Source organism: Brienomyrus brachyistius, chromosome 8 (assembly GCF_023856365.1).
Source record: "Brienomyrus brachyistius isolate T26 chromosome 8, BBRACH_0.4, whole genome shotgun sequence".
NCBI classification, from domain to species: domain Eukaryota; kingdom Metazoa; phylum Chordata; class Actinopteri; order Osteoglossiformes; family Mormyridae; genus Brienomyrus; species Brienomyrus brachyistius.
Genome location: NC_064540.1, coordinates 23,482,354 through 23,499,464, shown reverse-complemented (window position 1 = coordinate 23,499,464; position 17,111 = coordinate 23,482,354). Strand labels below are relative to the sequence as shown.

Genomic DNA, 17,111 nt, shown 5'->3' with positions numbered 1-17,111 from the left:
AAACCTCCCAGGTGTGTCTGGGAAATACAAAACTCACAACTCTTTTACATAGATGAGCCATTTTTAATTGAACAAGACACTTCATTAAAAAAAGCAAGAAAACGCTAACGTACATTGCATACACAAACTAATTCATGTTATTCATCACTTCCGCCAAAATGTATTTATTGTTGATGGGTAAAGGTAAACTTTATTTAGTGAACGTTTTAACAAAAATAAAATCTACTAATGAGAAATATTGAAATGCACCTTTTACACGATGCACTTCTGGCGATTTATTCAGACACAGCTTTTCTCTAGTTGATAAATCTTTCAAATTTCTAACAACCCAAGCCAAAGTATTCCTATAATTTGTCTAGATCGGATTTCTCCGAAGCTACAAATAACAATTTGCATTTAGATGGATTAAACAAACGTTTCAGTTATCCTATCATAAATATAGTCATATATATATTTTTAAACATTATCTTTCTGTAGGTTTTACATACATTTTAACATATTTCTGCGCAGCTGCTTGGAAGCACTTCACCAATCAGTAAGTGAAACGGAATAAAATGCATAATTTCCCGACCTGCCTTTATACCAACGTCAGAGGTTGGTAATACAACACCACCCTTCCAGAAAGCAGCCTTCACCTCCCCGGCGAAACGCACAAGGCCGAAATTCATAAATATGGAAAATTTGACGCTTCTAATAGAGACCGCTCAGATGAGTGGGTTTAGACTACCCCCTAGTGTCCAACCACACACAATGCGTAAGGTGCACCTCACTGAATAGTGAAGGCTTGACAAAATAAGACTGTTTTAATTAAACACACAGCTGTATATATGTATGTCACAAAGTACAGATGTTTTTGTTCACTTCTAAAGTAACATGGACTTACTTCGGTCTATATCGTAATTACTGTGCATTGCTCATCTGCATCCTATCTGTACCTGCCTGTACCATCCTCATACATAGACTTATTTTTTTAATGAAAGTGTAAACAGTATGGTGGCAATGGACTTGGAAGGGTGGGGATTACCTCCTAGTTCTTCACCAGCTTCAGGACGACCCCCCACCACCCACACACACACACACACACACACACACACACACACTTGATTTTGTAGGGTTACCCATAATCTCTGGTTGGGGGGGGGGGTGAGTCGTTACTGATCTGCAAATGGGGCAGGAATGCTGATCCATGACAGGTCCTGCCCACTTGCTATACCTAGGTATATCCCCCCCCCCTTAATGTGAGTCTGCATGTTCAGGGACTCATGTGTGTCTTAAACCAAAGTCCCGGGAGCCGGTGAATCAGCACTGGACTCAAGGTCCTGGTACAGTGAGAACTCCATTGACCTAAGCAAAGAGAAATTAAACAGAAAGATTAGAACATGGAGACTGTACACACACACACACACACACACACACACACACACACACACACACACACACACACATAAACACATACACACACACATAAACACACACACACATGTGCGCACACACATAGACACACACACACACATGCACACACACACACAGACACACACACATAAACACACACACACACGCGCGCGCACGCACGCACACACAGACACACACACACATGCACACACATGCACACACATGCACACACACACGCACACACAAACCTCAGGTGGTGGTCAGTTACCTGCCGTGTAGCAGGTGTCCATGAAACGTTGCCGACAGGTGTACCTGCGGGCTGTGTAGGTGCAGGTAGGCCTGTTCAGACTGCAGGGACTGGGACTGGTGTGTCAGTGGGTGAGGGTGAGAGCCGTGCAGAGAGGGGTTGGGCCGCCGGGGCAGGCCGGAGCCGGGGCCCGTCATGTGGCTCAGGCTGTTCCTCAGGTACCAGTCTCTGAGACCCTCCAGCGCCAGAGCCTTGTGCAGACCGCGCGGGGGGCCGTCGGCGCTCGGGAAACGCAGGGGCCTGCGGGCAAGTGGGGCCCCGCCAAGGGGCGAGTCGGGGTGTCCTGAGCACAGGAGCACCCCCTGCTGGTGCTGGGAGAGAAGAGGCCCACAGGACTTGGTCCTGGTCACCTTGGCTCGTCGCAGCTCCCCCGGCAGGCCATGAGCGGGGGGGGCGCAACTGTCACCATTAGGTGCGTTGGGAGTTGACCCTGGAGAGGACCGGTCCTCGGGTCCCCCCGATGGCTGCCGCTGGCGGTGTGGCTGGGGGGGCGCCTTAGGCCGCCTACCCCACGTGCAGTCAGTGAGAGCGGAACTGTGGGCCCCTCCCACTGTGCGGGCAGCCAGTGGTGGTCGTGCCCTGCCTTGCCCTGCTGAGACGTCGGCGACTCCGCGTCGGGACCGCCCATCCGTCAGAGTCTCAGAGCTCCGATAGGGCCCGCCCCGCGGCGGCATCCCGGCCCGGCGCCGTCCCTCCTCCATGTAGGCAGAACGATCCAACAAGGCCTCTGAGCTGGTACTGCGACGCGCCTTTGCCCCCCCGTGCTGGACCGAGCCAGGAAATGGACCCACCCCCTGAGAAAACTCCAGGCCATCTGTGGTCCACTCTACCCCAGGTCCACCCAAAACTTCGGACCTAAGAAAGCGAAGAAGGGGGAGATTTCCTTTCGAAACTAATTTTTTTATAGGTGCGTAATAGGGGCTCTAAAAAATTTGGAACATAACATGGTGATCCTTTCATGAGGCCCGAAATCTCCAGTCACACCCCGGTTCAGCAGTCTGGTCCAAGTTACCTCACTACTGCTCTGCCAATCAGAGTATTAAAGCCACAGTGGTGGCGAGTCTCACCTCCAGTGGACGCTGCTGAGCACAGGCCGGGACAACAGGGGCGTAGCTGGGACACTCCTGCCCTCTGTGTTGGACGCGCCTTGAGCGAGGGACTGACTCGGGCTGTGGATGCAGAGCGAGCTGCGGTCACAGGGGAATTCACCCAAAATGTAATTATCGTACCTGGCTCCTCCTCTAGTCATAGGACAAAAGCATCATGGAAAACTGAGGATTTTTAGGTGAAAAAGGAGGGGACAACCCTGGCCGTTAATGTCACCATGACTAATTAGGAATGTCAGTTTAAAAACGGGAGAAGCAAATCTGTGGAGCCACAAAATTGGAATTTGTAAAACTCACTTAGTCCACACAATACGTTTTAGAGGAAACTTGTGTGGAATTAGTGAGTTTTGGGCAATTTAATGAAAATTCTGTGTTGGATTACCTGAGCTCTGAGTGAGTTACAGAAATGTACTCTGACACAAATCAGAGCTGGAATGTCACCCGGTCATGTCAGAAGGTGTCACAGTTATGTAGCAATCTCCTTCAGGCATGCGGATGTGTTTTATGTGCTATTTTCCTGGTACTCCCCCGCGGATGGCATCCCCTACCTGTCAGAGCTGGCTAGGGAGCCACGGCGGGGCCTCATCTCGCCGTAGGCCTCCACAGGAGAAGGTTTCCTGCAGACCCGCTTGTCAGGGCTCCCCGGGGTCATGCACGGGCCAGAGGCCAGTTGGTGGTCCTGGGCGGGGCCAGGGGACCAATCCCCTGCACAGGAGGGAGTGAAACTCATTCAGAACCTCGAAGAAACAAAATTGCAGAAGCAAACATGCGGCGGACGATGTAGCTGAGAGCCTATTTGGCTTAGAAGGCTGGTTCAGGGCATCTTGGCTTAGCCGCAAAGCTAACAGCAGATATCTTCCACAGCGGCCCTCACTCTATGCATTACTTGCAGAACTCTAATTACACATCACATATAAATTATTTAGCAGACTTTTATTCAAAATCACATACATTTTGGAAAAGCAGGGTCAGTCAGTCCCTGGAGCAATTGAGGAGTTAGGGGCTTCGCTCAGGGACCCACCGGTGAAATCACTCTGGTGAGTGTGGGCCTGGCATTGGCGTCCTTCCAATCACACACACACTCTGGACACTCTGAGCCAATCATATGCCAGTGTTGAGTTGCAGAAATCAAAAACAGAAGGCTCAAACTGTGATGAAATGCACAGCTGTGTTTGTACTGCATGATCTGAGCATGTGAGCTTTGCGCGTGACTGGCCAGCTCACCGTGGTCTTGTCCTGTGCAATTCAGTGCAGACAGCTCTGTCTTCACTACTTCATCTGTGGAGACACACGCACACACACACACAAGTTTGTAATTACATCTCTGTTCATTCCTATGGGAAAACTCTAATCTCAACATGACGACCTTAACCCCTACCCAGCCCTAACCTTAATCATAAGTAACCAAACAAAATATTTTTGGCATTTTAGGTTTTTTGATTGCATTCACAGATCTTCGTGGGGACCTGAAAAATGATCTCCAGAATGTCAAAGTTACAGGTTTTTATTACGTGGAGGGGGACATTTGGTCCCCACAATATAAAACAAACATAATGCCCCCCACACACACAGGCACACACAATTTGTGAAAAAAGTGAGTTTAACCACCTCACAGCCACTTCTCACTCATCCCATCACTGCTCAACTCACTCACCTCAAACAGATATTGACAGTGACTGGGGAGTCAGTACCTGTGTGGCAGCCTCGATGGACAGTCCGTCTGCCTTGTTGCTGTGCCTCTTTCTGCCTACGGAGGGCGACACTGAGCAGGCCCTTTTTCTGCATCCGCTGACAAACCTCTTCCTGTCCGATATCAGGCACCAAAACAAACTGAACTATATCCACTGACTGGCACCTCCACACCACCCCAGGATGAAGATTGGAACAGTCCACTCACCTCTTCCTTCTGAGCAGGAACGCAGTGAGACTCTGACATTCTGTTCTGTACAAGGGGAGCCTTTTCCCCTTCTCCCAAGGGAAACTCACTGGGAAGCTCCCCAGTCAGCTTCTGGAAACATCCCATAGTAACAGAACGGAAAAAAACGCTATTTTCCATAACTTTGTAGCATTTTTCCTCCCTGCTGGCAAGTGGGTCAAGACCATAAACACCCAGCCAGTCTTTATCCAAAGGTCATGTGACAACTCAGTAGGTACTTATTCAGGCATTTTAACACTAATACTACACTGCCAGAGTTACGTAATATACTATTGCTTCAGTCACCCACCACTTTATCTTACCTCATGTTGTAATGTTACACAGAATTACCTGTATTTACGGCATATTGTATAGTGGTTGCTACAGTAAACACTCTTATGCCAGGCATTCAAGTAACCCACATGCTAAAAATAAAGAATAACAAAGGAAAGCATTGTGCAATACACATGTCAGGCCCTACCCATGCCTATGGCTTTAGCAGTCTTTCCATTGGTTGCACAATTGTTTATCTCGGCATCTCTAGTGATGTGTCAAATATCCAGCTTCATCTGACATTTGAAGAGTAACATTCAGCTGTCAGGAAGATGTAGCTATATGACAGCTGTATAGGTTAACACACAGGTATGAATTTCACTGTAAATGTGACATTTAAACTTTATGTCACTGAATACTTTCTAGTTAGAGAAGTAACAGCAAAGTGCCCTTGTGATATACAGAGCGGGAATTCTGATTCTGTTCTCCTCTGCCACAGCGGGAGGTCATATGTATTCAGCCAACAGACGGGGATGTATGAGGACAAACTGTCCTGCCGTTTTCTGATGCCTAAAACATAGACGAGTCAGTGGACTGGTGATGTCGTTTCCTGAAAGATTCTACACACCAGGGGAGGACTGGTAGGCGGGGAAGCTGCCTGAGGACCCCCCCCCCCCAACGGCAAATCTCACATGTATGCAAAACATTTGTGAGATTTAAAACAGTTATGTTATGCATATCATATAAACCGGTGGCATGCTACTTATACAATCTCATTATGGTGGGAGTCACACAAAAAAGTACTGTACAATACTTAAAATAATTTTTAAATGTAATAGTTTTTGTAGTCAAACTATGTTGTGTAGATGTGTATTTAGCGAAAAAAAGCAGTGGAATTTGCTAAGTATTGCAGTGCATGATGGGTATGATATTTGGAGGCTACTTAATTTTCATCAGCAACTGACATCAGCAACTGACATAGGCAGGCCCTAGGTGTGAATTTGGAAAGGTTAGAGGGGGGGGGGGGGGTATGGTCCATTTTTGGCCCAGTGTACAGTTGTTCTGCCACTGCAACACACACGTGCACAGCTCAGACACTGACCGCCTCCAGCAGACAGACCCATCTCAGCTCTCCGAGGCGGCTCTCAAGCAGGGCCTGCAGGGTCCGCTGCCTTTCCTGCAGCTCCACGATCTGTGCCGCAAGCTGCTTGCTATCTAGGCAGCTCTGGGCATCTGCTGGGAGCATGAAAGAGCTGGATCACCTGATGAGACGACCATGGCTGTCGCCTCACTGGCTGTCGGCTGCATTAACTGTTTAGAACACAAGCCTGTCCTGACAGGTACTTTTATGTGCTTTTGACATTCAATCATAAATGCAGGTTATCTCCATGGAGATCAGGCATGTATCTCACCTGCAGATGCTAGACCCACATCCGCAATGACGTGACCTTTGACCTCCATATGGTGTGACTGGACATCCACCCCACTGTTCACCCTGCCAGCTGGTGGGTGTAGCAAAGCGGGTGGGATCACAGTGGGGTCACGGCGAAGGATCAAGTGAATGCCCTCGCTGGGTGTCCATCTCACCTTACAGTTCAGCTCATGAGTGTTGCACTGGTTCAGACTGGAGGCCATCCAACGATGCTGCCTGGACAGCCTTTTCCACTCTGCTGCAGTGACAGCCAGTCACCTCCAGGGGGCTCCTCAGATGCAGTGTAAAGGTGCACGAAAGATTCGCTGTGAAGCCTTCTGTAAACACACAAAACACTGATTAGAGAATTATCCCAAGAAGGGGTATGACTAAAGTCAACACAATCAGGATTATTACAGCAGCTAAACATATGAAACAATAAAAGTGAAGTCTTAAGAACACCGGGTGCAGTACATACAAACTGAAAGGCAAAACTACATCCAGACAGAATCAATACCCTTTAACACACACATAAACCCTTCTGTGTGTTTAAGGCTAACAGAGCTTTGATTAATCGTCACTGCTGACACACCACAGCACATAACAATACAACGTATCCTCTGCATTTAACTCATATGTGACATAGCAGTGGGCAGCTATTACTTAGCACCTGTGGAGTGGTACCTTGCTAATCAGGGATTCAAACTAGCAACCTTTCAATCACAAGCATGCTTCCATAACCATTAGGCCACCACCAAGGTAAGCTTAATCCAAAAAAGAACAAAGGCCAGGATACATTGAAATAGAGCGGTGTGCAATTCAGTGGGACAGAACTCTGTCTCGTAATCAGACAGTTGTTGGTTCAAATCCCAGAACTGGCAGACTGATGCCTCCAGTGGGCCCTTATTCCCCAAATGCTCCGGGGATGCTGGCTGACTTTACGTTATGACCTCCAAACTTGCTCTCAGCTGTTATGCGTCTGCCTCATGGAGAGAAAGATGGGACAGGTGACAGAGAACAGTCACATGTCTGTGAGCCCTTGAGCAAGGCCCCTAACCCCCAACTCAAGGGCTGCTGAATGTTAGCTGCTCATGCACTGCGACCCCCAAGCTATGGAGAGTTAGACAGGGTCAGCTAAAAGAAGCATCCCAGTGTACTTTTGCAAATAGAGCTTGTCTGTTTTGTTTAGTTCTCCCATGGGGAAAAAAACGATACTATTCACTATTCTTTTGAAAAAGATGACCAAAAAACTGTCCTTTAATTGACCACAAGGTGGCAGAGTGGTTAAGACAATGCAGTAGCAAAGGGAAACATTGAGGTATGAGAGAAAAGGTAGGGGGGTGAGGGGCAGAGAGCAGAAGTAGTGTGAGATAGACATGGGACAGAGGGGAGGGGGGCATTAAGGGTGCAGCACAGCCAGTGGCTGACCGGAGGGAGGGGCAAGAAATCACCAAACGCAAATAATATCTTGTTTGAATATTCAAAGTCTGTAAGGTCCGGCCTGCTGCCCCCCCCACACAGGGATATATATCCCCACTGACCACCCTGCCTTGTGTGCCAGCCCCCCACCCCCCCGATTCTTACTGTCATGGACCGGAAGTAGGTACATCATATTAATTACACAAGAAAAAAAAATCCATTGATCGACTCTTTTCCTGTTCCATCCTGCTTCTGACGGATACAGGGAAACATTAAAAATGACAGGGTTGCGTGAATTTGGAGATTTTACTGGGCTATTTCCAGTTAAGTGCCTCCTCCTGGGAGGGAGCAAAAATGTGGACTGTCTGGTAGAGAGTTCGGAGTGACTGGCTGTGGGTCTTTGAGGACTGGATTGGGAAGCATTGGTGTAAACAGAGAGTGAGTCGTGTGCGTGTGGGGGTTTGTCCAGCACCTACTGATGCAAGACGGGTATGGGGGGCCTGCAGCACATCCCCACCCACCTTCCTCAAAAGCCCAGCAGTGTGGGGGTGTGTTTTACATAGCATATTGTACTCTATCATGCTGATGTTGAACACGCCTTACTCACAAAACTGTTTTTGTATTCACAAGAAGTGAATAAATCACACAGGCGGACAGCTGATCTGAGGAAGTGATGGGACCGAGGGAATACCCCGGCATTAACACACACAGTCACAGCGTCTCACGCTGAGGGACACGCACAGTCACAGCGTCTCACCCTGAGGGACACGCACAGTCACAGCGTCTCACGCTGAGGGACACGCACAGTCATAGCGTCTCACTCTGAGGGACACGCACAGTCACAGCGTCTCACCCTGAGGGACACGCACAGTCACAGCGTCTCACCCTGAGGGACACGCACAGTCACAGCGTCTCACGCTGAGGGACACGCACAGTCACAGCGTCTCACGCTGAGGGACACGCACAGTCACCCACATCCACGAGAAGCACGCCGTTGGCACGCAGGCGAAAACCCAGGCGACACAGGGAGACGATGCAAACTCCACACACACAGTGCGAGGGCGCAAGCCTGGAGTACATAAAAGATATATATATAACAAAATACAGAACAACATCATATTTAATATCTAACAGTCATCCATCTCTATGAATATTTGTTTCCAGAAGCCAGAAGTTCCCTGTCTTCTGCAGCACCCAACCTTGGGTCTTGAGCAGCTCTGGAGCAGACATCTAAATTATCACCTAAGGGACACATTAAGTAGCTGATTAATCGCTGCACCAAGAGGAGGTCTTAGCAAGAAGCTCCGCACCCTGTGAGCTTCCGGACCCTTAGCCTGGATCACAGATGGGAGAGGGGCCTCTCTGACACCCCAGACGAGAGGGAGCAGCTGGGACAGGTGAGGAAGCAGGACGTGACTGTAGCCTGTGTACACAGCTGTCAGCGCTGCAGCCCCCCCACCGAACTCACCGAGACACAAACGGGAAGCAAATCTAGACACAGAGCGTCACAGAGAACCAGCCGCTCTCCACCTGCATTTGTTTTTTTTGGGGGGGGGGGGCATTATTTAAATCCTTATCATAATATCAGGTTCAAGCTCAGAACAGGGCTATGTTTGGAGTTTAGCTGCTCACTTTCCATAATTATTTTTATGACAGGTTATTGTAGCTGTAAGGAAAGGGTGAAATTTGGCTAAAACACAGCAAAAGCCAAACCCCAAGGCCCAGAAAATGGGACCTGAACCCTCATGTACATGAAGCCAGATTGGTGGCACACAGTGGCAGTAAAAATACTGATTAACGCGTATTTTAATCTCACTGAGTAACTGGGCAGGCTTCTAGTCTGAAAGGTGAAAGAATGATCTTAATATAACGCGCAGAAAACATTTGTGTAATGTGTAACAGTAAAACATTTGCTTTATAGCGTAATCGTGATTCCGGCAAGTAAAAGCAGAAGAAGCACCAGCACCATCAAAGAGTTTCAGAGCCGCAGTAATTCAATCCGTTTCCCAGCAGGCCTTTCTGAAAAATGAGCGCCTCATGGCGGGGGTGGGCCAATGCTGCTCGCTTACTGTCCCCCCCCCAGTCACCCCTCCCATCCAGTCAGCCGGTTCCCGTCTCCCAGAAACAAGACTCAGGCACGGCAAACGGACCAGCCGGTGCGGTGACACCAGACCGGAGGGATAGCGAGCCTGAAATCGTAGCTGCTGTGTTGCACCTGAAAGACTGTTCCAAATTCATTCACGGGACTAATTCTGTATGTCCATACCTCGTTATGGGACCCCGCCATCCATCACGTTCACCTCAGACACTAATTAACAAGGCATTTACTGCAGCTGCACACCCTTGGCTGTATTTTTAAATATTTAATTTTTTTGTTTTGCTTTTGTCTCACATCCGTGAATTACGGCTGAAATGGGTACGACGTGTTCCAACGTGGCAATTGACCTGTAACTTGAGAATTTTCTGGAAACACCCATCATGGTAAGACGGGCTCAACATGAACCACGAACTGAAGGGCATCCTTCCCGGAGGAATACAATTCCCCAAATTCGTTAGAAATTGCACACTGCGGGTGTGCAAACTCCTCCTCTGTCATTACGCATCTTCTGGCTGTTCTGCTGTTCTATGTTTAATATGCACCATCTTCACCTTAATGAGAAGCTGCTTCCTGTTAGCAGCCCTGAGTGAGAACATCTGTGTTGTTTCCATGGCGAAGGGCAGAAAGAAAAAAATAAATAAATAAAATATAAAACAAATATCAAGATGGAGTCTAAGATAAGGCTTTCTTTAAAACACATTCAATTAATATACTTTTCTTTGAACTACAACTAATCATTATTTTTGAAAACAAGTAGCATAATAGTCTGTGCGTTATACAAGGGTATCCATTTCAGTGTAAACTACACTCTCCGTGTGTTTCAGTCCCCAAGCTGCAGACCACAGCTTCTTAAGAGTCACACTCCTGGCATCTGAGATGTTCACAGGCTCCTCTGCGTGAGCGATGATGGTTCAGACCACCGTGCATGACCAACTCACTGGCTGCAACAGAGCGTCGACGGACTGCGTTCAAAAAGCACATGAACGCTCCCCCCCTCCCCCCCCCCCCCGGGGAAAAGATAAACCGGGAGAGGTCTATTTTACGTCATGCGAACCACCTAGCTTGAGGTCTCAGCCCAGCTTCAATTCCAACATGTGCGTCACAGAGAACAAAGGCCACTTTCTGCTGTTTCCCTGCTGTCACCCATTGTCATCAGCAGGTCCCCATTCTCCAATGGCTCCCCCAATCCCACACCAGGCAGCTTTCGGGGGCAATGTAGACTCCTTATAAATGCAGCTCTGGAAAAATGAAGAGCACCACACCAAAATTTTCAGTTTCACTCTCTAAATTTATGGGCATGCTTCTTGGAAAATATACATTTCCAGCCTGGCTCTCCCCTGCTTCTCATTAATGAAGGGCTTCTTCCTTGATTTATGGGACTTCAGTTCCACTTCTGGGAGCCTGATACGAACTGTCCTAGCAGTGCACTTCACACCACTTAATGTCACCTGTACTTTTTGAAGGTCACTTGAGGTCATCCTCCGATTTATGAGACACTGCTGGATAAGTTGACGGTCATCTCTGGCATTAGATAGTTGCTTCCACCCTCTACCTGGTTGGTTTCTAGTCATTCCCAGTGTCTCCAGCTTCACCTTGTTCTTGTGAACTGCGGTCTGGAAGAAGCCTGCCGCTCAGCATAGCCTTCTGCCAGCAGAACCAAGATTAAACCAGGATTTAACAATGTAGATTCTTAAAAAATATGGAGCGGTCGCTTAATTTTTTCCAGAGCTGTATATCTGCACACTGGCGTAATGGAAAGATGAGCAGGGAGATGACAGGGCCGGGGAGGGTCAGCGACGGGAGTGTCTGGTCCGGCGTGGCGGCTCCTGCACCCTGAATGTCTGACGCGTCGTCTGATACACCCACAAGGAGCTTGTCAGTGTCTGTGACAGTGCAGGCCGCGACACGACCCCAGGCTGGTGTCGAGGGCACACTTCTGATGCGGTGGCAGTTGGGCGGAGCAGGAGGGCGGGCCGGAGCCCAAACACAGCTCACAACGGAGAGGCTCCGTCAGCAAGGCCATGGAAGTCTGATGCAGTGTGTTTACTGTAAAAAACAGTGTTTCCTTTACTCACACCCAAGAGTCACAAGGAATTTATTACCAGCATGACAAGGAATGCGGGCCACACTCTGTACACACACACACACACACACACACACACAGGTTTGTAATTATATCTTTGTGGGGCCTCTCCATTCATTTCTATGAGGAAAAACCCTAATCCCAAAAGAACTCCCTTAATCCCTACCCAGCCCTAACCTTAAGTAACCAAATAAAATACAAGACTTTCGGCATTTTTAGTTTTTTTTTTTTTTTTTTTGATTGATTTCACCGATCTTTGTGGGAACCTGAAAAATGGTCCCCACAATGTGAAAATATTACATTGTGGGGCACACACAGATACACACAGACCTCCAGCAAAACACAATTCATCTGAATAGTCTTGTGGGGACCCACTAAGCCAGAGAGTGATGTCACTTCCTCTGCACACTGTCTGCTTTTCATACCTCACATCTGCATGAGCTTCACACTCCAGGCCAACTCCCTGCCCCCTCCCACCAGACACGGGGCTGCCACTCTCCTCCCATCGCAGGAGTGGTGCACCTCTCTCCAAGATGAGAAGAGCAGAAACCTCACTTCAAACACTGACGTCTTGGACTTCAAAGCCATTTGAGCTACCCCTCCCCCCTTTCCTGGGCCAATCAGACCCCTCAGAGATCTCCAATTCAGGAAGTGATGTCACTGAATCGCTGATCTAACTTTTATGTACAATACAAGCACTGTAAAAAGCACCTGTCCAATGCATAATTCATCAGAGTAGAATCTCGAATAAAAGCACACGCTTCATTGGCCCCCTAGGTCAAAAGAACTCGAAAGCTGTTCCAAGTCTGACCTCTTTTGGGGCGGACAGCTAATGGCTGGACAGCTGAATGGCGTCTTTCCCCACCTGCTTTGCTCCTGCCCACATCCCAGTATCCCAAAATACCAACTTCAGCTTGTCAAAGGACACCTCTGCAGTGCAACTCTGCGTTTCTCTCTCTCGAGTTTATTTACCATCACAATGTAATTACAGCATTTAGATACTAAAGACACTTATGGAAATATAAGCTTCCTAAATATATTTTCATTATTTAACATAACAAGGACTGGACACGGTGCACCCCAGCCTGGTGCTGTGTGCTGCCTCCGATAGGCTACAGGCCCCCACCGCCACCCTGACCAGGATAAGCGGTTAGAAGATGGATGGATGAGGGATTTCAATGAATATTCAAAGAATATGTGACATGATATATTTCTTGCAGCATGCATTATGCAATGCGAGTTAAATTCAATTCCCTATTTTAGCAAAAAATAAAAATAAATCCACTATTCCACATAACTGCTGCATTTTTAACAAAAGAAAATGCCAATTTTCAGGCCAGGAGGGGCATGAAGAGTTAGGCAGCATGAACACGGTAGATAGTAAGGAGCTGCTGAATGCCACTTAGGCTGAAATCTGTTCTGCAAGCCACCCTCAGTGCAAACCTCTGCTCAGTGCTCTCCTAGCATGTTTACCTCCAACATTCCCATGGATACTATATCTCATCAACCATCTGTATGTCCTTACAAATGACAAACAAGAAGATGATTATCTATTTAAGCTGTTATACATTTCAAATTGCATACTGAAATATGGGTTATTAAATGTTTTAGCCTATTAAGCTTCTAGCACTTATGAAAAGAAAACCATGCGAGTTTGTATCTTAGGGTGGGGGGGGGGGGGGGGTTACCATGTAATTTAAGATGCCGGATCTCTGGCCACCAACCCTGCATATAGTCGTGCTGTGATCACTGTAAGAATACGGAACAATAAAGGTGGTTACTATGGAAATGGACAGTCATCTCTGCTGTTGGGTTGAGTGTTGAACATATGGGCAATCGGGAAACGAGCAGCTGCTGACTGCCAAACACGCTGTTCCCACATCAATAACACCCGAGCATCGTGGACAGGTCTGTGACTGTGTGGCAATAAACCAGCAGCATCAGCACATGTGGGGGGGGGGGGCAACAGAACCTTTGATTCTGCCAAACTCGTACAGAGGAGAACCTGCGGTGTGGAATGCGAGACTCACAGCTGACAGCGCAGAGACAGGGTGGCAACCCGACATGCTGACAGGGGGGGCGGGGGGTATTCTCACAGCAACACGTCGCTCAATCTGCCCAATTCTCATTCAGATTTTCCCTGCGACAGCAATCTTGCCAACGGACTATCTGATGAATTAATCCCGCAGCTCATTTAGCCTGTTACCTAGCGACCTGTCTTACGGCTCAGGCTTCTTAGGAATCACTTCTGATCATTCCAGCCATGGTCAGATGACCCCAGTCTCAGAATTTATAGACTGAATCCCGACCATGTTGCTCAAAATTACAGGCATTTTCCTTGAAGTTGGGACACTGTTTGATACTGGAGTCAGGGGCGACACCAACCAAACAGCAGCAACATCATCCAACTGCGGTCCAACATGGCAAGTCAAAATCAACAACACAGAATAAACAGCCTCGTTTTCACCTGCTGGAATCTAGAAAAGACAAACAACTTTAATGAACAGTAGGACCCCCTGTAATTGTTTAATATTGCATAGCTTTGGAGATGCGGTTTAGTAGGAGGTACTGTGATTTTTTTCAGGCTTCTTTGTGAAATACGGAACACATTCAGCCTGGTCATGCAATAACAAAACCGTCCTTGGGAGTCCCTGCGGAAACTTTTGCCTTTGCTTAACTTTACATGCACTGTGCCCCACATCCAGTTTTCCTCCATTCCTACCGAATAACGCATCCATCCCCAAGCAATCCACATTTTTTATTCATTACTGTTGTCTCACTTTTTTCGTACTTCGGGGCGTATTTCCAGCTTTAGCCGGTCCCCCTCAAAAAAAATGAAATAAATAATAAAAAAAAAAACAACAAGTAGACACAGGCGATAAAGACCGGCATGAGGAGGCCTGCCAAGCCGAATTGAACATACAGCTGGTTATAACTTAGCATCACCTTGTTGCATTGCCTCCGAACTTGGGTTCTTCTGCGTCTTTAAAAAGCGTACTAAAGCGCAAATGCTCTGCGTTTGCGGTCATTTTTTTGCGCGACACTATCACTACACAAGGGGTCTGATAATTTAAGGCTACTTATTATAACTGTTGCGTATGCAGTCACGCACACGCTGCTATATAATGACATTTAAGCATAAACATTCAGCGCACGCTGCCGCATCCGATCACCAGTATCTTCCTCCCTTGCTGTCAGCGCATGTGACGCTGCACAAACGGTGAGGCTCGGATGGATTTGCGGTTCAGTGATACCAGTTTGGCCGGTGGACGCCGTAACCGCGTCTGAGGGGAGTACCGGGGACGTCTTACCCGCAACGACCCAAAGTCAAAGTACTGTCACTGGCCTCTAAGGGTTGCGGATCGGCCTCTTCTTACCTGCCAGTCGATTAAAAGGAGGTCCCGAGACGTGTCACCACCGAGTTCATCTTCGTGTCCGTCATTCAGAGATTTCCTTAAAAAAATAAAAAATCATCAACGTGGTGTAAAAAAACAGGCGATTTTCAGTCTGCCGAATCCGTCACCTTGTCCAAGAAAAATAACTCCCACAACAGCCGAAGTGTTCTTCATTCATGACGAAATGATATTAAATGCAATTAAGAAATCTGTGATTGCACGGAGCATTATGCAGTCCAATTGATTCAAGTCCGGACGAATGACCAGAAGCCGGTAGATGAGGGGGATCCGCTGATTTCAGCACCCGAAACAGCAATACACAGAGGTGGGACACATAGATACACACACACACACTGCACCCGATCCGTGCAGCCAAACACCGCCGTCAGGTCAAGCCGGTGCAGCTTTTCGCTTAACGTGTTATTGAAAACACTGCGGGGGTGTCCGGAGAAGGATTCTGGGTTTGTGTGCGTGAGATACACACAGAGCCTCAGTCAGAAACACGCAGCTCCATCTGTGTTTACTGCCAGTATTTCAGCAGAGGAAAAACACCGCTCACTTGTTCAATTAACCAAACAGGTTGCCAAAGGAAAAAGAAAAATTTAAATCCCTTTAAAGCTTTTCATAGAAATATTATTTTCCCCCTTAACCCATCCGCTAGAAACCGCGCGTATATTATATACCATGTATGCCAACACGTTTTCTAAATAAAATTAAAACATCTGCACAGTGGAGGATACGCGGCTGTGGTCTGACGGGAAACTCTTTCAACAGCGTCCGATATGCCTGTTAAATTGCCCCGGATCCCCGCCGGGTTTGCGCATCAGACGCGGTCCTGGGAATCTCCAGCAGCCCGGCGGACGGTGGACAGTGAGGAGTGTTGGAGGTCCTCCCTGAGCCGTCGGGTTGGGCGCAGTGCCGGCTGTCTGCTTGTTATGATGCGCGCACACAGCAGCTCCCCGGTTCGCGGTGCCGGGGACGCGCTCCGCCGTTAACCCTTACTAGGCGGTTTCCGCTCTCAGCCCGCACTTACACCGCCGCAGAACCGCCTTTCCCGCACAACAACCGGCACAGCGTCATCATTTCACACTTCCACTGGTTTGTCAATGTCTTGCATATGGTTTAGACCTGGAGATAGATTTCACGTGCGCTACGAAGAGGAAGAAAACAGTAGATGGCAAATAATAGATTTAAATAAGACCTTTTGCCTTGTATGAATACAGCGCTGTATTAAAAAAACACTACGGCAACTTGACCTGCCAATGAATGAGTGAATTCCCTCCGCACGGCCGTCCCCACCTGCTGCCCCCTAGAGGACAGTTCCACCACTCTTAGTCGCACCAGTGAGCTGACCAGACGTTACCGTGAAGTGGACCGTGAGATTTAAATGGTCTAATGGGAATGAATGGTCCTCTACAGGAGCGCAGTAAAAGAAAATACAGAAACTCGTGACGATTAATAAAAATCTGACATTTTCGTTGGTTAAAGTAACATGAAGGTCTAGAGGCGCTTTCAGTTATTACACTATCCGTGGTAGAATGGCACGGATATTGATATTAGTCGTCACATGTAAGCTAAAACAAAAACAATATAGCCATATAATATATTCATATATATGGTTTATAATGTCTCGTTGCTAAAACATCTAGGATATTTTCTAGGATCGGCTTAATATATTCGTTAGGAACAACCGTATCGCTACTAATAAGGTC

The 17,111-nt window shown here is 47.8% G+C and overlaps 1 protein-coding gene across 5 annotated transcripts; it reads right to left on the bottom strand.

The window, feature by feature from the left end:
- Window positions 1–914: 914 nt before the first annotated feature.
- LOC125747248 (coiled-coil domain-containing protein 120-like) lies at window positions 915–16,954 on the bottom strand. Of its 5 annotated transcripts, none has more exons than XM_049022211.1 (10): window positions 15,382–16,954; window positions 6,406–6,742; window positions 6,096–6,229; window positions 4,703–4,813; window positions 4,497–4,608; window positions 4,030–4,083; window positions 3,354–3,510; window positions 2,767–2,868; window positions 1,661–2,554; window positions 915–1,344 (listed from the first exon to the last, which is right to left on the bottom strand). In XM_049022211.1, exons 2-10 carry the CDS (start codon window positions 6,626–6,628, stop codon window positions 1,272–1,274), a joined length of 1,860 nt encoding a protein of 619 aa, XP_048878168.1. In that variant the 5' UTR covers window positions 6,629–6,742; window positions 15,382–16,954; the 3' UTR covers window positions 915–1,271. The 5 variants fall into 5 exon arrangements, with proteins under 5 accessions (XP_048878168.1, XP_048878170.1, XP_048878171.1 ...); XM_049022213.1 differs by having other exon boundaries at window positions 6,096–6,226; XM_049022214.1 differs by lacking the exon at window positions 15,382–16,954 and having other exon boundaries at window positions 6,406–6,495; window positions 6,581–6,719.
- Window positions 16,955–17,111: the final 157 nt, after the last annotated feature.

Coding starts and splice junctions, on each gene's coding strand:
- LOC125747248 (XM_049022211.1), bottom strand. CDS start 6,628: ATGGCCTCCAGTCTGAACCAGTGCAACACTCATGAGCTGAACTGTAAG. Junction 4,814..6,095: donor GGGTCTGTCTGCTGGAGGCG/GTCAGTGTCTGA, acceptor GGATGTTTCCAG/AAGCTGACTGGGGAGCTTCC. Junction 4,609..4,702: donor TTCCTGCTCAGAAGGAAGAG/GTGAGTGGACTG, acceptor GATATCGGACAG/GAAGAGGTTTGTCAGCGGAT.